Source organism: Larus michahellis, chromosome Z (genome assembly GCF_964199755.1).
Source record: "Larus michahellis chromosome Z, bLarMic1.1, whole genome shotgun sequence".
Classification (NCBI taxonomy): Eukaryota; Metazoa; Chordata; class Aves; order Charadriiformes; family Laridae; genus Larus; species Larus michahellis.
Window position 1 is genome coordinate 793447 of NC_133930.1, and position 26408 is coordinate 819854.

The 26408-nt window shown below is 44.1% G+C and overlaps 1 protein-coding gene across 2 annotated transcripts in view; it reads right to left on the bottom strand.

Moving 5' to 3' along the window:
* The window catches only part of WDR7 (WD repeat domain 7), a 123876-nt gene that overhangs the window by 43477 nt on the left and 53991 nt on the right, over positions 1-26408 (bottom strand). For both annotated transcript variants that reach the window (XM_074570935.1, XM_074570934.1), the window contains one exon: positions 10541-10762. In XM_074570935.1, coding sequence (XP_074427036.1) covers positions 10541-10762 — 222 coding nt within the window. The remainder of the gene's footprint in view (positions 1-10540; positions 10763-26408) is intronic.

A 26408-nucleotide genomic window follows, 5' to 3' on the forward strand; every position in this document is an offset into this window, starting at 1 on the left:
CATTAAAAAGGGAAACAAAGGCAAAAGAAGAAAACGTTTATAACAGCTGGTTTCCCGGTCTTTTCAGGCTAGCTCTGCTCTGGTTAAACCCACCTAACAATGCCATTTTTCTTCCTCTCAAAATCTGCAGTGGGGGAATCAAATGTGAAAGCAAGATCAATTCTGTTCCAAGACAGTAAATGAGTTTTAGATCAGACTTCTTTCAATTTATGGAGCGAACTCAACTATGTTGGCTTAAATGCATTCTTCCTCTAACTATGAAATTATATTACAGTGCTATAGAAAGAGTAAACTATCATTATTTTAATCCAAAATTTGTTTATAATCTAGCAGGAAGGAGAAAGCCAATATGACTCGGGTCATAACTGTGCATTAAACTTTGTATTTTCATTCCTGTTAATTGCATAATTCCATTAAACCACACTATTTATTTTAATCTAAATTATGTAATGTTTTCTAAATAAAACTATTTCCATAAAAATGATCATCATCGCACAGGAAGCAGCAGTTTTTTTCCATCACAGAGCTGACCAAACTACATGTTAATCTTACAAGTTTTCTCCTGTTACACGTATTGTAATGAGTTTTCTCAAGCAGTTTGGACAACCCATGACCTACAGGACCATGGAAGATGCACAATATCAACGAAACAAGTCAAGCCAACACGACAATCCTCAGGGTTCGGGGATCCCAACTTAACCTTCTCCATAGCACTGGCATCTGACACATAAACGTGCCCATACCAACAATGATGTGTTTTATTCCCACCTACTGCAAAGCCGCGAGAGCAATACGTGGCAGTCCAGCTATTTTAAGTTGCTCCTTCGTCACCCCAAAGGTGCCCGTCCCCTCAATTTCAGCAGCACACCCGTAGCTGGGTCCATGCTGCAGCTGATGTCATTGTCATTAGGCTCTTTACAGGGCAACTCGCTAATTGATTCAACTAGATTTATCTTTGGAGAAAGTAAAACCTGAGTGCTCGGGCATTACCAGAGCAAGGGGTTACATCTGCGTGTACTTGAGCAGTTTTGAAGATGAAATCAAAGCTCTCCAAAGGCCGAGATGTAGGCTAAAAATGGCTCCTGTTCTTTTTGGCTATTGCTACATCTTTTGAATTACAACCCATTCAAGCCATAGCTTGAAACCGAGATGCTGGCAATAACATCCCTTATGCTAAACTGGTAACTACAGCAACAGAAAGATAACCACACAAGCGGCTGTTAGTTTTCCAACATGTAGATCTCCAAATCAGCTTACTCCGGTGTCAGCCCCGTGCTGATGGATTGCTTCCCTGGCAGCAGCTCACTGGGTTAGACAATCCGAAATTGTTCTCCTAGACAACGTGCCATCATTTTTATGCTGTGGGGGACACAAGGACCAGCTGAAGGACTGGCTGAAGGAGCCAGAAGAGAAGGCTCAGGGGGACCTTGTGACCATGTTCAGTACTTAAAGGGTGGCTACAAAGAGGACGGAGGCTCTCCCTTCACAAGGAGCCACACAGAGAAGACAAGGGGCAACAGGGACAAGTTGCACTGTGAGAGGTTTCGTAGCGACATAAGAAAGAGGGTTTTTTACAAGGAGAACAATCATTCACTGCAGCAACCTCCCCAATGACATGGTGGAGGTTTTCAAGAGGCGACTGGACAGCAAGAAGAAAACTTGGTTGGGTGATGAGAAGACAACTACGATTTTCATACATTTCTTACTCAGCAAATCCCACCTTCTTCCCAATGAAAGCAAAAGCTCCCAGCAAGTACTATTAATTAAAAAAAAAAAAAAAAGTCAAGAGAAACTCCAAAACAGTTAAGAAAAATTGTTTCCAATAATTATAATAGTAAGCATTAATCAACCCATCTATTATAAATATATCCCTGGTACTTGCCTCAAAACCAATATTATGCCAATTATTTTTGTATATTCTCTCCCACATCTCTCGTTCTTAAAATGAGTAAGTATAACATCTCCCATGTGTTTTTCCGGGTTCGTGATTATTCTTATTACGCATATCTGCAAGACAGTAAAACTCTGATTCCTCTCCTATTTTAAGGTAAGGATGCTTGGCTCAGCACCTGCAACCCTAATGAAGGAATAATGTTAATTTGGATGATGAATTAAATTAGTTTCAGTTTCTCTTCATCTCACTCATTACAAAGGCAAGCACAGGCTGATCTATTGACTTGTCACATCTTATGAAGCAGCAGTTCATAAAGAAGTTATTCTGAAGTGTTCTTTTTAAACGTGCAAACTATCGATTGACAATGTTTGGGCACTATGTTCTCAGATACAGACACCGAACAGCAAAAACCACATCTAGCTTTGGTCTTCCCATTTGATACGTGAAGAATACCTATTTTCAGTTGGCAATACTGCACGTAGATAATGTAATTGAATCCTCAAGCACACTATTGCTTGCTGGTTCAGCCCTCTGTAACATTTAAATGCACCTTACCTGCCGTGTCAAACACCGTCTCTAAACGTAACGTAGAGAGCAGGTATCAGCCATACAGAACACAGCAAAATAAAACCACAGTTTTCTGAGATTTTTTTTCAGGGGAAGAATTCCTCTTTTCCCTTTAGCACGGCTATCCCAGCTAGAACGTATGTGTGACCAACATGGAACGATAATCTAGCCTCTCTGCATGATCCGTCTTACTGAAGACTGTTATTGCTTGTTGTGCCATCAATGGCACTCGGCGCCTTTCATCAGCCTCCCAACCGCCTGGCTGCTTGTGCAAAATGGAAATTGTAATCAGATTCCAATCGAGAGGACCTTTCGCCACCCACCTCAGCAAGGAAAGAATGCATCTCTGATAATATGCCTGATCGCAACGCTCTTTGGCCAGAAAACACCTATTGCAATTATGAACCACGGCTGCAAAATATAAAAATATAAATATAAAAATGATCCAGTGCAGCAAACAGGTAAGCATCCCTGCTTTCCGTTCTCTTTGTCACCTGGCCCTGGAGCCAAAGCTACACTTTCCTTCAGAGACGCACAGTTCTGGCAGCATTTCTTCTGTTTCTCTGGCAATACACTTAATAAAAAAATAAGCAAAATAGTAAACCAAAAAATGAGTTTCACACCTAAGTACAAAAATTGATATTACAGAAACTGCCTTTAAGCACCCAGATGCTGACAGGCAAGGAGTGCTGATAAGGAGCGCCCCTGCGGAGGCGGGAGGGGAGCCAGCCCGGCTGATGGAGCGGGTACCACCTGGGCCGGCACAGGGAGCAGCCCCCCAGATCTGCCCCCGCCCGCCGCTGGCCTGCCGTCTTTACGTAAACGCTGTTTCTAAGGAGCCCGAATGCATATACACTTGCAAACCCGTGGAAATGAAAGCCATTCAAATTAATCACGGTACATCCCGCCAGCCTGATGTTACAGTCACTCGGTATTCTCCTCTTGAACTACAGCCGCTTCCTGTACATACATTTCCCTCAGGACATTAAACACACGCCTGTAAGCCTGAACTCATAAGAGCTTAAACGGGGAATTATGCACCTCACAAATGCCATGAGGTTCTGGGCAATGTTCCACTCTCCCCGGCTGGCGGAGGGGCTGTGAAGAGCAGTGGGAACGGCACGGCTCCTCCCTCCGGTGCCCCGTGCAACACGGGGTGCTGGGTCGTGCAAGGCACACCGCGGAGAACCAGGGGCTGTAGTGAGACGTGGCTGAAGGGCATCTGGGATGGCAGAAGGGAGCTCTCGCGTCTGGACCAAAAAGAGAGAATCCCACTTTAACCGCCTCTCCCCATAAAACACCATCTATGCAGGTGGCAAAAGCCGCGGGGGCTGTGCTCTCCGGGCCTTTCCATCGGCCATCAACACGATCCCTACGCCGCTCCAACCGCCCGTTTGCACAAGAACTGCAGAAAACTACAATCTCCAACTCTGCTGGCATCGGCAGTGCTTTCAAAGGCTGCTGGGGGATGGCACGCTCAGACCACCAGCAAAATCATACGCATTTTGTTTCCTTAGGAAATGACTGATGTGTCTATCTCCTCTGCTACTCTTCGTTCAAATCGATATCCGAGTTACCCTTGCACACTTCTACAAGAAAAACCTGTGTTCCTTATCTGTGAAATGGGAATAATATTGTCCCCGCTCATATCGGACACATTTGTAGAGCAGGTTTGTCAGGATGTTTGGTCCTGCACCGAACCTTTTATCTTAAAGCAGCTTCCCCCGCGCCCAGCTCCACAAACGCTCGGCTGCCGGCAGAGCAGACTCAACTTGCCCCACAAGCAGCCTGGAAAAAAAACAGGCTGTTTGGTGTCTTTCATGTTAGATGAAAACATAAGTATTCTCTGGTGGAAGCAGTTGCACTTTGCCCAGAATTTCATAGGAGAGCCCATGCTCGAACATTTGGAAACAGGACGCAGGTAGAGCAAATGTCCACGGACACAAACGCGGTTACGGATGGCCATCACCAAGACACTGGTCTGACACCCTCCTGGGGAATGGCCTCAGGCTCCTCCGAGCAGCCTGCAGGACTCCGGAAAGCTGGAGTGGGAGGAAAAAATACACTGTCTTGAATTTTTATCACCCCCAAATGGGGTATCAGTCTCAAAGCCGAGCCTTCACCTTACAGAGGTGTACGGACCGGTCAAACCACAACTGACGGGGATTCGTTTGGTGCTGAGGCTTCCTCATGGTCCAAACACAGAGAGTTCAGTTTGTGAGATACAGCCCATTACAGTAGCCAGAGTATTAAATATCCAAAAAAGAAACTTCTGATTAAAAATACAGAATTCAAATCACTTAGCCCCTACAGGATTTGGGGAAAAAGCTGAATATAATTTTTAAGATTTGATTTTGTTGCTAAAGCCAAAAACCAGATTTAAATTAGAGCATAATATCTGCCACAAAGATTGACTGTTTTCTGCCATACCGATTGACTATTTTTTCTAAATATTATCTCTGAGGCTAAGATATAGATTTTCATAAACCACCATTTTTCCATATTTTTTTTTCCTTCAGGGACAAAATTCTGCTGGAGACACAAATCTAATCGCACCAGCTCGAGGAAGAAAAGCACACTTTAGACTTACTATAACACTGAATTTCACAGCATCCTGACTGAAACGTACGCATTCAAATAAGGAGAATCACGTCATGAACCACGGGATGCAATTCTGAGGAGCTTTCTGCATACGCGATCTAAAAATACAGCCAAGAGAAGGGCCCGTGCTGCTAGCAGGCTCATTACGGACAATAAAATCAGTTACTTGCTTTAATCACGCTGTTGTGTTTTTGGGTTTGTTCAAATTAAGTTACTGAGCCAGTTTGCCTAATGTGCTCTGAAAGGCTGCTGTTCAGGTGCTCAACTGATTTATTGCTTCTGTAGGCGACGAGCCCGAGCGCTCGCTCGTCTGTATTAATTGCTGCCGCAAGCTCAGCCTATGGGCTCGGCAGTAGGTGGGTCCACCAGCGGGAGAGACCTCCTCTCCCGGCACCGCCGCCTCCTCCTCGCCGGAGTGGCCGCTTCAGTATTTTCATAGCACAGAACTGAGGCATCAAAAGCCATTAGAAAAGGTTTCGAGGTAGGCGATGGAGCAAAAAATCCCGTGTTCACCAAGAGGCTCACGCTTACCCTGTGTCAAATTCTATTTTCAGATGAAATACGCTTGGAATACTATACAGAAGTCTGTAATGCTGGAACCCCCAAATTAACACAACACGGGAAACACCTGACTGCACACCCTAAGTAATCTTGTGCTTGCGTACTTTTTGTGTGCCTACATGCGTGTAAAAGCGGACTGCAAAGCCACAGCGCATCTTGAAAGGTAAATCTGTCTCTAACATAACACAGACACAACTCCAGCAGCAACAGAAATATTGTGAAGATAAGTGTACTGCTTAGAAAAGGCATTCATAGGCTGCAGTGACGGGACTTCTAGCCGATACTACTGAGCAGTGAAGATAAATAATAAATAAATAATGCAAAAGAGCAAAAATCCAAAATAGAGGACAATAGCAACACGTGCAATATCTCACACACTTCGTATGGCAACGGTCCTGTACTAGAACGAGAGACCTGACCTGCGATGCTCACCACACGCTGCTCGTCCTCTCCCAGCCTGGAAAAGGGTACTGAAACTGTATTTACTTCGAAGAATAAATATTTTCTTCATCCTAAGCTAATGACCGAATTGTTTTGGCTGAGGGTTTCCAGAGACACGGCTGAGCAGCCCGAAGGTGGAACGTCTTACAAAGACGGCTCCGTAAGGGAGAGCGTCTGAAGAGCAGGCACCCCTACACAGTTACGCAGACGGGTATATTTGTGCGTATTTCTGCTTCTGCCCGGGAATCTCTCTTGCTTCCCCTCCTGCCCAACAGGCAAGAAGGTGAGCTGCAGGGAATTTGGGATATCATAATTAAAAAATGAAAAATGGGATCATGAGCCTGCATTAGGGACCTAATCGCTGGCTAGCTTATTATTCCCGAAACCAGCTAAACTGGAGTGACTGCCATGGCTCAGGGAATGGGGAAACCCTGCAATTGGCTTTGGAAGGAAGGATGTCCGTGCAGCCTGCAAACCCAATATAAATAACTCAATGCTGCGAACACACTGTCGCATATGACACTGAGTGAGGTAAAGGGCAAAACGCTTATCATTAATAACTGTATTGATGGCAGACGCTTTGAAAAATACACTGCATTAACAACAGAATCAAGTATTTTCATATTCAGGACAGAAGAGTCATTCAGATTTATCAGCCCATTAACTTTATAAACACAGCATTAGCTGCAGTTTAAGTGTGATGTGATGCATCTGTAATGAGAAATTCTTTGGGTGGCATTTTATAATTAAATATCTCATGAACTATTTCTAAGGTCAACAGAGATTAATGCAGGATGTCAGGCAAGGTCACCGTGTGGATTTCTAGAGAATTCCACTCTCTCAAAAAGGCATTATCACAATCGTTATTTTCTTAAATACAGTAAATCACAACGTGCACCATTTATACAGCAAAAATGCTGCATGCATAAGTAGTAATTAGTTTTGACAACTTATTTTGAAATGGAAAATATCGTGGCTTTAGGCTACGTGCAATTCTCCCGTTACTTTGGGTAACTCACAGCATATAGTTTCAGTAACGATAACAAAATATGACGATTAAAACCTCCTCAGAGGTTACTGCGCAGCTTTGGTCAGCACACACTGCGTGCTGCAGCACCAGCGCGTCCAACGTACAACCCGAAATGGGGTCTTTAACGAAGTGCTGCAGGTTACGCCAGCACTTACTCCCTACAGCCAGCGTTCACAAGAGCAGGCTACACCTTATCGACTCCCCAGCTGTTCTGAAGGGCCAAAAATACTTCTGGGTCACTGGAAGACAAAGAAATAACCCGTATGTATTTTAGTATGTGTCTGAAAGTCATAATAGGACACATAGCAAAAAGAAAAAAATGTAACTCTGAGTGCGTACTAGGAATTTTGCTTTTTCTTGTTCAAAGAACTGAATTTCTGAACAACTGTCCAATCTCCAAAGTAACTCCTTCTGCAGTATTACACATGTGGAGTAAAGACGAGAATGGCCTTTTAACAAGTATGATCATACAAAGGAAAAAAAGCCCCCAACATTCTGAGAGCAGCATTTTCTGGCAAGTGATATTTCCATTTTCGGCGAGCCTTCACCTGTCCTGTCCCCCTTTGGGGCCACCTTGCTGGGGTGAATGTCCCCGGCTGTGCTGGGGACCGGGCTCACCCGGACCAGAGCAGACCCCCGGCCACAAACAGCAGGCTGGGGCATCACGCCAACACCCTTCTGCTTCGTGGTTACCCAAATAACCTGCTCCAGGTGAGATGTGGCACGGATGGGCAGGGTGGAAACGCCTCCAAACTAAGTATTGTTCCCAACACCATACCTGCTGTTGGAGGGACTGCCATATCGTGCTCTACGTGAGCAAAACAGCTGAGAAAATAGTAACTTCTCAACTCGGCAGAAATGCGACATTGCGCTGTGGGTTCAGGGCAGGTCACACCAGCAAGACAGCAATACTGATTTACATCAAATCCTTACAGCAAGGAAGGGCTGGATGTAAAATGTCATGAAGATGATCAACTTTAGCACTAATGCCATCACCCAACAAAAGTACAACCCAGTATCTCCTATATTTTTTTCCACCAACTAGTCTTTATTTCTCGATCTTCCTCTGGCTCTTGATCTGTTTCAGATATTACTTTACAGCCTTGATCTAAATTTTCAGCATTTAACATGTCAAGCTTCATCTACACCAAAGACTGAATTTCGACCTATCCGTCAGCCGGAGAGTTGCGCGGTGTTTCTGAGATTATGATTAATGGGCGCTCAAAGCGGGAGTTTATAACTCTGCTAAGCCCGATGTAACAGAAATAACATGCAAATAGATAAAGACACTGGAGGAAAGAACTTGTGAGGACCAAGGCTGGGTCCAAGTGCCTCAGCCACGCTTCTGACAAAGCGACACCACCAACCACGGGCTCCCATCAGACCTGTACAACTGGGAGAGCGGCAAAGACAAGGCGCTGTTGATGGAAATTATGTGGCTTCTTTTCCATGGAAGATTAGGCAACGTTAGGCTCGACAGCCTTTTGGAAGCGAAACGCTGCTTGTGGATCGTGCCACTGGAAGACTGGAGACGCCAAAGCTGATCTCTGTACCACCACGAGCTTCCAAACGCTGCAGAGAGCGCTCTGCACTGCTTAGAGTCTAATCAGGATCTCAGCAGCCTCTTATTTTAGGAAACTCCAACAGACAAACAAAGCTTATTTTGACTCTGTGCCCAAATATCAGCCCGGAAAGCTAAGAAGGTTGACTGTAACAGAAAAACGGGGAAGAACCTGCTTTGTCCATCTTGTGCTGGCTCATCCAGAGACATGGGAAAGTCTTCTCCATCCTTTCATTTCCTGATACCGTTTGAAGAGACAAACGGCTTAGAAACTGAAACCAGGCAATAAAGCAGAACACACAAGAAAGCAAACACACAAAATAACCTCAGTTAAAAAAAATAAAAATAAAAGTATTTAAAGCAGAACTCCGTATATGTACGAGAAACTGTAAAAGAAGAGGAAGCGGAGAACTGGCAGACTTTTTCTTTCAGCTTGCAAAGGGCTGAGAGAAGAGTCCTGTTTCCTAAAGCAGCGGATCTGCAAATGAGTTATATGAAGATGTCAGCTGAAAAAAATGATAGCTTTTTCCCTCGGTTTCTCAGAAATAGGACTTGGTGTGTGAAGTGCTGCACAGCCAGCCCTAGGTTTTCACCGTCCCAACCAGGACCGGACATTTGTCAGCTGTGCGCACCGTGCTGTATCCATGCTCTCTCAACCGGCCTTTCCTTTGCCTTTCGGAAATCAGTGGAAGCAGCACCACACTTCACGGAAGATGAACTCCGACCATCTGCTGCGTGGGAGATGGAGGCTGTGCCTACACCAGTGACGTCAGCATTGCTCCATCGTGTTCCTCAGCTTCTGAACAGGTTCCTCCATAATGCAGGTGAAATGGCTGCTCGCCCACGGTGTCAGGTGCCAGCTAACTCCCCCCGGCCTGCGCCTGGGCATGGGGCAGGGCTGCCTGGGCAAGGGACCCTTCCCCACCAGCACCACCTTTTCTGAAGGCTAAAGAAGTTTACCAGCATGGGACAAACCATCCCACACCAACAGACCTCCACAGAAGGGAATGGCCTACAATATGTTTAACCTACTAGTGTCCTAGAGTCACAGAACGGTTTGGGTTGGAAGGGACCTTAAAGACCATCCAGTGCCACCCCCTGCCCTGGGCAGGGACACCAGCAATGAGTCTGTAGCGCTTCAGAGAGATCTTACTGAGATGACAAAGGGGGCTTTTGCTGGACTCCACATAAACCAAAGAAACAGCAGCACGGACAGGAACCTGGCCAAAATAATTGGGCACTGTACTTGCACTTGCTTCTAAGAGATTTTGCACTATTAACAACAAATAGTCAATGTGTAGATGTGTAACCATCTTCAGTAAGATGACTTCTACTGTCCATACTAAGGATAATCACATCAACACCACAGTACTAATTTTAATATAGGACCAGAATGTAACACTTTATATAGCATAGCTTGAATTCCACCATTTTCCATTAAATTCATCTCACCCTTTCTCTACTAACTCAAGGGATGTTTTCAGGGTGGGGGGGAAAAAAAAAAAAAAAGACCAAATTACATAAAAGCAGTCGTAAATGCCAAGTGTTTTGGTTTAAGCGGGAGGAGAAGACGGGGTGTCAGAATTTCAGCAGAAGAGCTGGATGACGGCAGAAATCGCTGGACTGGTTCTGGTTCTCCCCCATGGCCAGTGCCCATCTGCCAGCACCAGCTCCACCGCTCCGTTCCACTCCCTCTGTCAGCACCGATCCCTCGGCAACCTCTTATTGTGGTGGTGCTTATTTTACATTCCAAATCTCTCATCTCTATCTTTTCCAGTGAAAGAATAATTTAAATTAACCGGTTTGTACCACGATGTGAATAACACCCCTTCCCTCCCCGCCCCCCACGCCAGAGCAGAGGAGAACAGCATCCCGGGTTACTCACACGTATGCCTCGCCAAGGAATAATTTGATCCACCGCTAGTCAAACCAAATCCCTCGGGAATTTGACTGGAACTGCGCGGCCGAGTGAGAAGTTTGGGAGGTTCGATTTCAGCTCCAAACTCTGCCCCGATCACCCCCAGCAGGACGATGGCCGTGGCTTGCTTCCGTCTCTCTTCATAGGACGTGGAGATTTTCTTCATTTGTGGGAGAGCAGACAGACAACCTAAAATGATAAGTAAGAAATATGAGACAAAAATCAAAAGCGGGGCCGTTCTGTAATACTCCAAACAACATCGTGTTTCCCAGAGAAAATAAAAGAGGTTTAACTTAAATCAGGTCTCCAGGACTGTTACAGGATGTTCAGCTGCTACAGATGATTCCATTTGACTTCTCAAAACCTACGGCGCACGATAAAAGCCTGAACACCACCGATTGCAAGGTCTGTCTTCAATGAAACCCACCCTTCAAAAACTGTCAACATCTCACAGAACAAAGAGACACCAGAAAACGGTCTAATTTCATAGTTTCATTTGTTCAGTTGATAAAAGATCCGTGGAATTCTGCGTTTGGTTATGTTTCGTGAAAGGCGATTTTTGGTTTGCTTCTTGGCAATTTTAAATTTGCGTAACAACTTGTTTTGGTTTTTTAAAATATTGTTAGGTTAATTTACTTGTATTACATAAAAAGCTTCTTTTTGTATTAGGATCCACCATCACATTCAGATTCTTACTAAGTTTTGGCTAATGGTATATGCCATTCAACCAACTACGGTTTTTTGGGTGGTTTGTTTTTTTTTTTTTTTCACTAAAATGTTACACATGGTATTTTAAGAAACATTCTTAAGAACAGTGAAAAAACCTCATTGCATTACGAATTTTAAATGAAACTGAAATGTACATCATTAGTCTAATATAGCCCAGGGATGTTTGATTTCACTAAGCAGATGAAGTTTATTTTTTTTGGGAGCAAAGACAGAAAATCTTCGAAGGAATTGACTGGAATGAAAATACCGAATTCATTTACTCTGACAAGTACAATTCACGTTTACCTATAGCATTAATTCCCAGCGTACTAGGGAATGCCCTACCACATCTTCTACACAAATAACAAAGTTATAATCCCCCTTAGAGCATGCCGCTGTTAAACCTTTGCCGAGAAGTGGGAAGGCACCACCTGGCACTGAATGAGACTTACGGGGCTTGTGGATTAATGAAGGGTGAATTAACGAGTCGCCCCGTACGTGTGTCTCTGCTAATGACGATCGGGCGGCTCGCGAGGAGGGCAACGGTACCTACGAGAAACCTAACCAGGCTTACAGCCGGCGTTAGCCCATCCTTGTCCAGGCACCCACGCTGCGGTGTGACAGCGACGTGCCAGCCAGAAGGGAGAGAAAAACAACAGAAAGCTTAACAATGGTAGGGGAGAAAAAAAAAAAAAAGAGGAAGAAAAAAAAAATCAATAGTAACTGCCTTCAGAGGAAGAAGGATGAACACGGGCTGTAACAGACAAAGCAAAAAATGTAGCAGTTTTAATTGTTTGGCAATCGCTTACCAGGCTCCGGCCACCTGCAGACCCCCGTTTCTCATTAACATTTGCATAGTGTCCACCTGCACATGGTACCCCGACAGCCTCTGCACCCCCCCAACACCCCCATTCCCATGCCGGGCACCCCGCCACCAGGCACCACTCACCGATGGCTCCCAGCAGCCCCCCCCAGCCCCCCCATTCCCGTGCCGTGCACCCCACCATGGGGCACTGCTCCCCACGGCCGCCCCCAGCCCAGGTGCTCAGCCAGCGCCCGCCCTGACATCTCAGATCAAGACGAATTGGCACAAACTCCCCATCCAAGATTGTTTTATACCATTTAATTTAGTTTCTTCCCCTGCTTGGCTGAGCACAGCTCTGTTATGGATTTCTATTCTAATGGGCTGCAGCAGGCGCGGGAGCGGGCAGCGGAGCAGATGCTGGAGCCGGGGCGGCGGGATGCGGATCGATGGGCGAGGCGTGACCCCGGCCCACGGCCCGCGCCGCCCGCTCCGGGCCAGCCAGAAAGGAAGAGCGAACACATGTGCTGCTTCCAGTAGGAAATTAAACCGCGGGGGCACTCGGTGTGCACGCTCTCCCCCCGCCCGCCTCTCATTTGATTACAGCAATATGAAGTTAACCCTTCACCGCATCCCCCACCACGGATTTGGGAGCGTCATGGCTCAACAGAACTTTCACAGCGCAACTTAAACCGGCAAATTTGCTTAGCGATATGATTTAATGTTTTGTTTTTTTTTTTTTTGTCAGTGTGAGGTTGAAGGTTGGACGAGATGATCTGAAAGGTCCCTTCCAACCTAGGCAATTCTACGAGTCCATGAAATACCAAGGTAGTGGTCACTCACAAGCTGCGTCCCATCCCTCAGACTGACAGGACCGGCACTGCCCGGCACGCGATGCTACGTGTCCTCAGCAATGAATAGAGGATCCCGCAGGAAACCCCCCGGGCCCAGCGCGGACTCGCCGCTGAGCTGATTCCTCCCGCTGACCCCGCCGCGCCAGCACCCAGATGTCGAGGAGATAACTCTTTGTTAACCAAACAATAAATTCCAACCACAACGGGGTGGGAAATATTCTTGAGTGTTTCATCAGCAACCTGGTGTATCGTAGTCTTTATGCTGCTCACTGCTGCAGCGGAGGATTTTCTATCTCAAAAAAACCCCAGACCCAAGAAACTAAACAAAAACAAAACCAAACCCCCCCCCCAAAACAATGACATCCCAACTCTCCCCCCAGCAACATTCCTCCCCAAAACCTCCAGATGAGAGGGGGGAAAAAAAACCTTAAATATTTTTGCTTTTACCTTTTTTAATTACTAGCAGAAACACACAATTAATTGTAATGATTTCCTACAAATAAACTGACAGCCATTTGGGAGATTTTAAAATGAAATAACGTCTATAAAAGTAGTCCTTCCTACAGTTTCATTTGTCTCATGAAAATTTGGTATTTTCTCACAGCAACGTGCCTCCATTTAATCATGCTAAAGGGTGACACAGAGATCCATTTTCTTGACAGGACGGTTGATCACCCTATCACAGTAAGAAAATTAATAACCTCAAATAGCCCTATGTGGAAAACAGAAGCTACACTGGTGAAAGGACAAAAAACGTTCTACACTTTAGTTGTAAAAACAACACACACCAACAGAGAAACCTATTGCGTCCTGCATTTACCCAGCTGGCTTTTCCTTAGACAGAGCGACCACATCACATATTTCAAAATATCTCCGTTTTTGAGAATGAAACATCCACGCCTGTGTAGAGGAGACAGCTTTACAGGGAGCACGAAGCATATTTATGAAGTGTTTAAAATGTAGGTAAAATGTTTCAGAAGTTTAAATTGTTTAAAAGGCTGTGAGATATTGATTGCTTCATTTAAAAAGCAGTCAGAGAGTGCAGCCATGAGGTCAGGATAAATTTAACAGTTTGAAGCACTTTACTAAATAACTCTAAAGATCACGTTAATTGGCTTTGCACAGTTCTTGGGTAAAATTAATTTTATCCTAGCTTACAATAAAAGGATTAAAAGACAAATTAAGTTCTCCAGGTTTAACTGGAATAGGAATCAATGGATTTGAATTAAGGCTGAAGGTGGTTTTATGAGAGATGGAGTGCCACCAGATCCTTTCTATCTGCTAGTAGGCGCTGCTGATGGGACTCCCGCACTGTACCAGGCACCTAAGCCTCGCGGCAGCAGGTGCCAGACCCATTTATTACTATCAAACACTGTCTGCACGCGGTGGGGTTGAGCGCAGGTGGTGGCCTCCGGCAGCCCCGGTCCACCAGAACCACGTCCCAGCACTGGCCACCGTCACCAAGAGCCACCCGGCCACAGCCTGGCGAGCAACAACCCAACACAATTAGTGATGGGGTTGCAATCACATCTGTTAATTTATACGTAGTCACCAAGATTTAGTCACAACATTTCATGTGCATAAAATTCTGTAAAGTGAAAAATCCTAGGGAAGATGTCGCAGTGGCCCCATTTCCATTGCCCCACGCTCCGACAGCCGAGAGAATCCTCATCGGAGCTCAAATACAGAGGCACAGCGCCAGGCTCTGCGGGTTTCCGGCAGCAGCAAGTCCATTAGAATATACAGTATTTTGAAAAATATATGTTTGAAATGAATAAAATATTTTGCTCAAGACCACAAATGTACTTTGAATCAGACGCGGCAGAGAACTCGGACCTTGCATCCCAATCGGTATGTTAAGGGCACAAAGAAAACGGACAACCAGAGCCCTCTCGATCTTTGTCGCGGTTCGTATTCTCCAGCACTGAACGCACACAGCCAGAATTCACTCTCTACAGATGAAAGCTTGCAAACTGCACTCCACGAAAAGCACCATCCCTTTTCCCTCCCGTCTGCCAGGTCCCTCTCTGCACTCCTTGTGACAGGTTTTCTCTTTATTTATGAAGGGGAGGTTTGTAACTGGCTGGGTTGGGATAAGGGTTTCCATCCATCCTTCCCTTTTCCTCTCTCTCTTTCAGGCCTGAAGAAATATATAGTTGGTTAAATTCAGAGAATCCTCACACTCCTTCCCCATCAGATGGCAGGGAAGAAGCAAACACACCCCAAAACGTGGCAGAGACAGAACTCCTTGGCCACAACCAGTGAAACCGCTCACGTCTGCAGTTGGAACCATCTCACTGTTTATTATAAGAGAGCGCACAAGAGCTACGGGGGAAAACGCAATTTTGCTTACATTCATCTTGGCTGTCAGGAATTTAAAATATTCCTTCCTCTCAATTCTACTATTTCCTTACAGTAAATAAGTTTGCATAATGCTCTGCTTGTGTCCTAGACAGGAGATAGCAAAAATCTTACAGAAAACTACATACTGAATGTGCCCAGGAGAGATACTCGTCCTTACCTTCAATCCTTTGGGATTCTTCAACCAGTGAAAGCCACGCTAGGGGTTTGCCTACATTTCTAGTTTTTAAGATTATATACAGAAGAACAATTACAGTAATTTCAGCACGTCCTGAAAGCTTATAAAGCCAGAGAGCTCACAATAAATCAGAACTGAAAAATACCACAAAAAATAACAATAAGGGAAGGTGACCATGAGGAAAATGCAGAAAGACAGGAAACAGTCTGTTTTATCTAGCGTTATGAACGCTGTGGTTCCTCATTACTAACCTCACGTTATTAAGAGTACTTTGATTGCTCGGTGGCGCAGCCATTCCTATATCCACAGCTCCCTCCGCTGGCCCCGCAGAGAAGGCTCCTCTGAGAGCCCAGCGGGGAACCGGGGATCCTGGAGAAGGAGGGATGCTCTGGGTCGCCCCTGCACCCAGTCGAGCTCCTCACAGCTTAATTTCAATATATTACTAAAAAAATAGTAAGTGACTCCATACAGTCTCTTCTCAACTCAACAGCGTGGCTTAGTTGGGAATAATCACCTTGGTTTTTAAGAAAATTAAGCACCATCCCATCACAGCAACAACAAAAACCAAGCAAAAAACCCACCACCCCCCAAAAAGACAGCGTGGATTTTGGATGTGGGTTTTTAGCATACAAGTGGTCTTTGCTAAATACACTTCTGGTAATTCACAGAATGGTTTAGGTTGGAAGGGACCTTAAAGATCACCCAGTGCCACCCCCTGCCCTGGGCAGGGACACCTCCCACCAGCCCAGGTTGCTCCAAGCCCCAGCCAACCTGGTTACATTTCAAGTTACATTTCCTTAAATATTATTTGTACCTATTATCAGAGGGTAAACACAATACAGATGAGAAAATTTTGTCCAACAGAAGGAAAACTAAACCTGTGCGTAAGGTACTCGCTGTGGGACTCCTTCCTGCTGAAGGTCCTGCCCAAAGGATGGGCCAACGCTTCATCAGCTCATCCCCATGACAGAAACATCTCACAATGTAGTTCCTTATTTCCTCAGGCTCTACGTGCGCTCAGAATGCCTGGACTAAAGCTAAATACCATGGGAAAAACCTCTTCTGATAAAATAACGCATGAAGACGACTTGTGAGAGGACATTCCCCTGGTGAGATATGCCACCCAGTGCTGCCCAGTGCCCGCCAAGGTCAGAGCTACCTTTGCCGAGATTTACCTTACGCACTCATTCTCCTACCACTTACAAGAAAAAGGCAGATATATAAACCTTTTTCTTTGGAGCAACTTGTTTCTATTTTCAGTCTTTTGTTCATTGATAGTGGAAAAAAATACCTGCAAATCTGGAAAACTGACACCTTCCTGAAGTTGTGACGCTTACCTCTTAGAAACTGGAGCAATTCCAGCGTTTTCAATAGATTTATGAGAGGTACCTGAATGCAGACAGAAAGCTCATGTATTTTGTGAATTTAATTATTTTTCTCTTCCACATAAAAAAAAAAATTATCTTCCAACTTGACTGCCACCGTGAGAGTCGTATGTGGCGGCTGAGCACACCCCAGAAATCTGGCAATACACTGGCAAGTCAGAGAGACCTTATCTGCGATGGCTAGCTCTGAAATCTAGTCTTTATCTTCTATCGTTATCAAGCATTTTTTATCCCTTTCATCTTTGCCATTTTCACATGGCTGTTCCAGGAAGCACACGCGAGGTGAAGAATCAAGCACGGATTTCAAACACTAGCTTGTTCGTTAAGACATAACACATCTTGTAATCAATCTTTTTACTATTCCTCTAATTGAGGCCAGAACTAGAAAAGACTAAAACCAAACTGCACCGCAGCGTTATCTATGTATAGTTCAAATGCACACCGTTGGAATTAAATTTGCTCAAGAGAAGAAGCACAAGCACTTTAGTGTCATAACAATAAGTATTTTGAAATGAAATCTTTTTCTGTGTTTTGGAAAGGTATCTGCTTTCAAACTATTAGATAGGGAAGACAAATACATAAAAAGAAACCAAGATATTTTATGAAAATTTCCTGTATATTTTTATTATACTTACTGATAAGGCACCTGTATTTTCAAGTGAGATATGTGTATGTTTAGATAATGAAAGAGGACTTGATAACACCGCTTGAAAATAAGCGTAGGTAAAGGCGTGCAAAAGAATTGCTCTGGGATCAAAATAAGAGCTGGGATTTAGGTGTTGGGGTTTTTATTTGGTCGGTTTGCTTTGCTTTTTTCCCTGCCCCACAGGCCCCCTCCCTGCTGGCACGCCGAGCTGCTTTAGTTGATAACGCCTGTCTTCTTATTTGCTTTTCCTGTCCGCAGCAAAGTATGTGAAATAACGGAGCTTTGTTACTACTGGAAAAACTGGAAGTGTTAAACTTTATTTTTCTAGTGTTTCATAGGGCATCTTACAACAGATAAGTTTAATTATTAAATACCAACAAGTCACATAGCTTTGTATTATTGAAAGCAGGACATTTGCTGGTTTACTTTTTGATACTTTATTCCCTGTGTGATGTCAGTAGTGTGGTTTCACGCAGGTAGCCAGCTGCGGCAGAGAGGAGAATTATAAAACCTCTCACGGTAAATAATATTTATTAGGTGAGTATAGAGTGTTATTTTTAGAAAAGACTGTTGCAGCCACCAACAGATTTACAAGAATTGGGGGGAAAAAATATTCATCTTTGTTAAATCTTTCATTTAAGGCCCTATCTCAAACGAAAGGGTCTGACCCCACGGAGGACATGGGGGTCAGACATGCGGGGGGTCAGAGTCCACCCGTAAATCCCACAGGTTATCCACACCCTACACCCAAACATGCGCTACCGAACAACAGCGATGCGTTCGTTCATTAAAAATGGCAGTTTTCAGGATAACGAAGCCTGTCGGGAATCTGTTTGCCTCCAATCAAAGCATTACAGAGGAGCGACTGGCAGCCTGAAGGGTTAAGACAGTGATTTTCTTCCGCATAGGTGGTGCTATTTTAAGCCAATAGTGTGGTTAAATCCACCCCAATGAAATCGATACAGCACTGCTCTGCTCAAGGTGAGACCAAATAAACCTGTCGGAAGCGCTGAGAAATAGGCTTTGCAGCACACACCGAGCACTAAGTGCCTTTCAGCCCAGAGATCTGTCATTAAATAATCATTAGCCATCATTCAGTCTTCCTAAAAAGCTAAAGCCCGAAGGTGTTGGGTACCCACCGGGCACCAGCGCCCCAGGAGGGCTGCACGACCCCAGGACAGGTCTGTCGTGGTCCAGCGCCCCTGGAACCACAGCACACACGTCTTCCAGCCCACCGAGCCTGCCGCACGCTCCCAGCACGCCATATGCGACTTTATCTTACCACAAACCAAGATGCTGAAGGTGCAGGACAGCTTTATTTGTGTTTTCCCCACACACTAGGATCCACCAAAACACTTCCGTACCTTGGAGAGCTGAAGAGCGCTGCCTAAATCCCCACGTGTTCCCATTAACGCTAGTGATAGATGACATGCATTAATTACTTTCATACAGTTATAGAACCTTATCTGGCCTCACTGCAACTTTTTCTTTTTGCAGTAGGAAACATTGGCATGCATGCCAATAATTATAAGGAAGCTATATGAAACTAGAAGCAAACTGATTTCATCCGTGTAACTGCAAACACCGAGGTTGCGGTTGTCAGTCACTCTCTGTCTGTGACATCCTAATAAAAACGCCCCCCAAATTTAATAGTTACTGAATACCTGCAGTAAAGCAATAATAAATTTCATTTTTGGAATATACAGGCTTTGTGACCTCTGTGCTGAAAATGTCTGTTTGCTTTCAAAAAGCAAGCGGACAAATGAGGTGTTCTCTTCAGTACGCGTGTGCTTCCACCACCAAGTGTCGTCTTAAACTAAGTTAATTCTGTTGCAAGCCATACAGCCCAAAGTGTTTCATAACTTGAGAATTAATTTTACCACAGTGACATTTGGTTGTTTCATATCGCACGTGAGAACCACAGATGCCAGTTGGGCAGGTAATTACTGTCCCCTTACCTTGCTGTTTCACTTTTTGGATGCAGTTTTGTGCTGCAATTTCCAGAAATCTGTATTTCTCTTCATTACTGTCTACGTAAATGAGGCAGAACCAAAAGCATTTTCAATGTTCGTCATACCTTTTCAAGTTTTTGATTAAAATCACTTTGATGTCACTTCTAACGAGGGAAGTTTTGGTGCATTAATGCGGTGCTTTAAAACCCGCAGGTCACCCCGAGCAGAACGTGCCCGCTGTCCCCGCTCTGCAGAGCGGAGAATCCATTTTGTCTCTGCCTCTCTCCCTGCTCAGCCCTGCCGGGAAGCAGCATCCTCACCCATCTTGTGTTCCAGCCCTGCAGCACGGGCAAACGCTCCCTCACAAAAGCAACGGCAGAAGAGAAAATTCCAGCAAACTGCAGCAGACGAGAACGGTGGCTGCAAAATGTACTTACTCCGCGCAGAAACGCACATTTTCTACCTGAGCCCAGCAGCTGTATGAAAATTACAGCGATGCCTGTCTTGCAGCTTTCTAAATGTAGCACAACCCTCAGCATTTAGATAACTCTAAATATAGTATTTAAATAACTCTAAATATAACTTTAAATAACTCTACCACTAATATATACACAATATATATACACAATCTGTAATTCCATCGGGGAAATCAAATAGCACAGAATAGGGAACGACGGCATTATTAGCATTTGTATTAGAAGTAACCCATTTGCACATGACTAAAGCCAGATAAATGTAAGCATAAAATGTACTTTTTCAACAGCATTTAATGAGCTGTTAATAAGAGACAATTAAAAAAATTATTATTATTGAGGTTCAGATCTCTCTAGACATAGGCAAGACTTCAATAAAACCCGTACAGATCTGGACTTCATGTTCTGAAGTATGATTATTATTTTATTGAAAGAACCGTTAAGAGTAAAACAATTTTACATTATAGTCATTTTGAAACCAAATGGCAACTTTTCTGATGCTTTATGAAAAGATGTTGTTGCTATTGGAAATCAATAGGGAGGCAGAAGAAATTAGATAGCTATGATTTGCCAAGAAATCAATAAGAAATACAGCAATATCAGAACCCACATTCTTTAACTTTTACATATTAAAATTCGACTTCCACGTGAACAGAATGTTAAGAATTTACGGGAGAAAACACGTGAGGTGCTGTTATATTTTTCTGACCTAAGGTCTGTTGTCTATTGTGACAATTTAAGGTATTTTGCTTGTAAGACCTTTCTGATTTTCACAGATTAAAATACATTCCCTCTGCTTAAAGACGTTATCTGTACTGACCGTATATATCCTGTATACAAATGTACTGATTTCATACATCCTTAAAAACGTTCTGTAATACACAAAAATCACCGCCCAGTATTTCTTTGCAGGCGCCTTCCCCGGTGCTCACGCCACAGCCCCCCACGGCAAAACCAATCTTTCCATACAGAAATACTCGGGGAAAAGGGAAAGCTTTCAGCAGGGGAAGAAAGAGGATTTAGACTGGGATGAGGGTTATAATTAATCAGGAATTTTTTTCCCCACAACTTAAGCCACAAAGAAAGGCGCCGGGTGGTACTTTGCAGCACTGCTCAGAGCCCTCACGTCCGGGCTTTGCATCCCGGCTACGGCCCGCTGCGACAGCAGAGGTACACACCCCCCCTTGAGATTGTCCCCCACACCCACCGCGTGGAAAGGAATCCCCCTACTACCGTGAAACACATTTTCATATTTATTTGTTGCTTGTTCAGCAATAGAGAAAGTCCTTAGACCAATATTCTTTAATAGTCATAAAAATTTTATTCAAACTATATAGACTTTACCTTTCAGTAGGATCATTTTAATCAAGTAGTGACACCAACGTGACTTAATTCTCATTTTCTGATTCACTATCACCTAATACAGCTAGAAAGACGGGCATCCCTTTGAAAGGCAGGTGTGGGTTTGCGCAGGAGCAAGGAGCGGGGAAGCCCTCGGGCAGTGCCAGAACCGCACTGGCTCTGCAGTAGCCAACGGCCCTCGGTCGTAGCCGGGGGGACGCAGGACCCCGGCGCAGGCAGAGGGACCCGCGCTGCCGTTCAGCACGCACCATTTACACACGGCTTTAGCGAGGGCTCCGGCACTGAATACAGAACACACTCTATTTGGCTTTCAGTCAATTAAGCTTTAAGCTGTCAGCAAACAAGACTTTTAAGTTAATTTTGAATCACCACAAATCAAGTTGAAGGTTGAGAAAGGGCATGCTCACATACCGGCATGAAAAAAGGCAGTTTAATTGCCTCTGAATAGCTATTATATGCTGCAATTGGCCTATTGAGTCTTAGATGATCTATTTGTTCATCAAAATGCAAAGACTGGTAAAAGAATAAAATGTATGAACTTTAATCATCTTCTCCCTTGTGTAAGTAGGTAAAAATTAAAGTTTTTGCATATAAAAACTACTACTGAAATTATAATCTTTTAACACAGTTCAATATGTTTGCATTATATTTTATTTTTTAATAGTTACAGCTGTCCAAAATACAGCTGAAATGTGAAAACATGCGATTTCCAATACAACATCGTATTTTTATTTTTTTTTTTTAAACTTCTTGCAGGTTTTTCATACACTGTGTAGATAGCCGTTACCTGTTAGCTTGAAAACCTGACTATCCAGAAGAAGGTAGAGAAAAAAAAGCTATAAAACCAGCTGCTATTAAAACACGTTACAAAAAACTGCTCTACATTTCCTACCAGACCTCTGTCTTCGTGAAAGACTTCTGCTTAGAATGGAATGACACCAGACAGCACCCACAGGAATGGGTCTTCAGAACTTAAGAGTTCTTTTCACCGATCTACCCAGAAAAAAATGCGACACAAACTACGGAAATACCTTTTTTTTTTTTTAAACGTATCAGTAGAACTAATTAATTTTAAGAATAACATCTTTAACTTTGCTGTGACTAAGCCTATGCTTTAAATACATAGTTAACTATGGAAAGGGTCCAGCTGGTTTCTTAAAACGTTCCATTTATATATACATATATATACATACACACACCCCCCAAACTAAAGTCTAGAATTATTGCGAATGGACACATTTCCCTTTCTGTAGCTAACTACAAGAAGATGCTTTCAAACACGACCAGTCCAATCAGCTGCCATTCTTTACTTCTTCAAGGATGCGGCATTCTGACTAGGTATTCTCCATCCCTTCAAATCCCACCCATGGAGCAAGCCAGCCTGGGGGAATTCCCAGCACGTGTTTTAGCTACCCGAAGGACAACCCAGGACTTTAATTTCCTTGCGTTACTGTGAAGAGGTAGGGAAGAAAATTCAAAACACCAAAGTCAGGAGGCCTGAAGGTGCAAATTGGTGCCCACTGTTTATTGCTCTAAATGTCAGGCCAATACCTGGTACAGCTTTTGCTTTTCGTTGCTCCCGTCACCCTGGGGGAACACTCACAATCCGAAATTGTGGTAACAGCCCCCTTATCCACTTAACACTGACCTCAGCCTAAACCCTCCATGTCTTATGTTCTTCCTTTCATCAAAGTCCTGCAAAACTTGAGTGAGGAAGTGTGCTTTGCATATAAAAAACGCAAGAACTATGCACAGCTAAAAAATGCCTTCAAAAAATTTATTGAGAAGTAGTGAATAAGATCTGCTAATGATGAAAAAAGTAACCAAAACTAAGCATGTGAAAAGTTCACTCTTCCAGCATTGGAAGAGACCACGTGTGATGTGGTTATGTCTATATCTCTCATTTCACATCTGTGGTTAGCCAAGCCATCGCATACCAGGAGGAAAGTCCAGCTGGAGCTCGGGAGAAAGAGGCCCCTGCTCCAGCGACGGCTCAGGAAGGTGAAGCATGGGGGTTTTAGGGTGACTATTTACAATCGTAGCCTGGCACGCCACGCAGACTGGTACAGACCACAGTCCCGCCATCACAATGACCTGCTCGACAGTTTCTGCTCAGTAGGTTGTTGTGCTGCTGGGTGCCTGTAGCTGCTGCTGGGATTTCAACACAGAGAAATATTTTCTTCTTTTTTAAGTCCAACATAGATTTACTTGGCGCTGAGACAACACGGGATATTTTTCAGAAGGAAAATAGGTCGGAGGAGGTGATAAGGAGTTAAAGTCACAAGAGCAGTACAGAGCAAATGTGTTTAAAACTGATGAAGCGGGGACCGCTGAAAGGATCACCCCAAGAACCGTAGCCTACGTATTGCCAGGGTGACAGAAAGCGTTCAGGTGACACGTGACAGGCTTATGCACCCGGGGTGAGGAGACCCCCAGGTCCACGCAGACCTGAGCTCCTCCTTCATGAGCCAACACAGTCCCTGCGGTGCCAGCAGTTTAACACCGAGATAAGAGATGTTCTGTCCCCACACAAGTAAGCTCTGCCCAGGTTTGGTTCTTTTAATAAGCTATATGTAATTATAAATGAACTTGTGGCTTGACATTTTAAACCTTATTTAACATCTATGCCATTTTTCAACAGCAAGTCGAAAACCATAAATTAAAATAGCGCAGAGCTTTCAAGTCTTTGCTTTCCATCACTACCTCATTGCCTCAGGAATTAGTACAACCCCAGGGCAGTAGCATTTAGATATCTAAGTAACAAACACAGCAATTTCAGAATTGCCATTACTGCTGTTGATGCAGTGAATTCGTACTCTGCAATGAGCCTACTGGATTACAGATGGAAACCAGCTCACTTGGTGCACAAAATGGTAGACAGGGATCTCAAACTACAGTAGGCTTAAACACAAAGAAACCTTCCCAAATTTCAGAAGTCGCTTCCAAGAATAAAGGAAGTCTTAAAGAAGTTGTACATTATATTTAACAACATAATGCTCATCAAGTAAAACGATTCGTGCACTAATAACCAGCATGAGCTTCTGGGAGAGTAATCTCCACATGGAAATTCCTAGACTCCAGTAGCTCTTATACTGGAGAGAAAGAACTGTCTTCTGCATGGAAATGGTTAATTTATGCAAATAAATGCTGCTAAAAGCAGTAGATAGCATGCATGTCAATAGCCGAACAGCTTTCTGAGGTGTGCACTCCATGATTAAAGCTAACATCCCAAGACGCTCGCGCCTTGCCAGCACTGTTAGATTTAGCACGTGCCACCAGGCAACTTACTGAGGCAGACGAAGGGAAAGCGGAGATGTTTGCAGCTGTTTGTTGTGGTTTAATATATGTCTTTTATAACCTATGCCTCTTTAAAACCCCACTTCCGCACCTGAAGACATTATTCTAAATAATTGTCTTTTGACTGTAATAATTGCTCAAAACCCTTTGACCAAGTTAAAGAAAACATGCTGAAGCCTTTCTGCCTAATGTCACTGAGAAGAGATGAGCAGCCAGGAAAATACAATTAAGGTATAAATGTTTTTCTAAGACAAAGAGAACTAACTTTCTCCAAGTTAATATGATTTTTCAGAGTACCTGTGGCACAAAGGGGAAACGCGCAGCGCTGGAAGAAGACACCTGCCACCAAACCAACAGAAGAATTTCAGACAAGAGTCCCAGATTGATTTTCCCAGAGTACTGCCATATAAGGCACACACTGGTGCTGACTTCCCACTTTCACACCCAAAATAAAACCGTGTAAGGACTGATACTACTTAGACACATTATGCAAAGTTTAGCATTAAGCTGTATATCATCAAGTAAGAACAGATATCAGAAAGCACACAAAACTAAATGAAAAAGTTCCATTTTCAACTACAAAAGCAAGCATTTGTAGATGAATGCATGTTAAAAAACTGCTGCTCCTGCTACACTAAAGAAATCACTATTTAACACAGTCTATATTCAAACCCGGACTGCGTGCGAATATGGCTTTCAGGTACTATATGGAGTTCATTGAAATATGTGCTAGATAAAATAAATATTTTAAAGTTTGACAAGTTCCTTGCTCCTGTGCTGTAAGTTGCGGCCTCTGCATTAGTACATCACAGTGTAAATGCACAGAGGGAAGGCTGAAGTTAATTAACGCCCCGAGATGCCCACGCTCTGCCCCCAGCAGCTCTGCCGCGGCTGCCCGCGGGAGCGGGGACAGAGGCCGGGCTGTGCTGTGTCCCCTGCCAGCAGCTCTGCTCGTCCCCAGCCGCACAAGCCCCAGCTCTGTGCACCCCGGGGGGCAGCTCCCCAAGGTGACACCCCCCAGCCGCACCGTAGGGCTGGCACATGGGGACAGGGCCCCAACTTCCACTTTCTACGGCCCCCCGGGCTCACAACATGAACAGAAACTGATGTTGCTCCCCACAGAGGGGAAAGATATTTAACAATGCTGCCATCCCAGTTACAGCTTAAAACCTATGCGTATTGCCTTTTCTTAAGTAAATAATTTTGAAATTTATGTTCATATATATTTTAGTATATATATTTATTGCCAGCTTTTTCAGCCAAAGCACTTTTAATTTTTTATTTATTTACTTATTTTTAAATCTACAGTCATTTTAGAAGTGCCAGTTCTTTCTAAATCGATATAAATATGAAAACTGAACCCGGGCGGTCCCTGGCCCTGTGGCAGCCCTTGCCCAGTGCTGAGGATGGACCCTGCCGCTGCGCTACCCTTCTCCATTAATTAGAGACCAGCCCACCAGCCCCCCAAAACCAACCCATTTGCTTGAATTAGTACTTCCGTAACGAACACACGCAGCTCTCTCCCCCAAGGCTGACAGATGCCATTCAGGCAGATGTCAAGCCCATAACCCCTCGCAGGGAGCGGAGCTCAATGGTCTGCACGGGGTGACATCTGCTTGACTGGCAGATGCCCACGTATTTTCAAATACGCGCAGCTTTGTTGAAAAACCCTGTGTTTTTACATGAATTATGTTTCCTTAAAAAAAAAAAAGGAACAGAATTTTACCCATAATTTCATGCTTCGTTGTAGACACCTAACTGCAAGTTGTAGGAGCCCAGATTCTCAATTAACTTGGTATACAATTATCTATTAGACA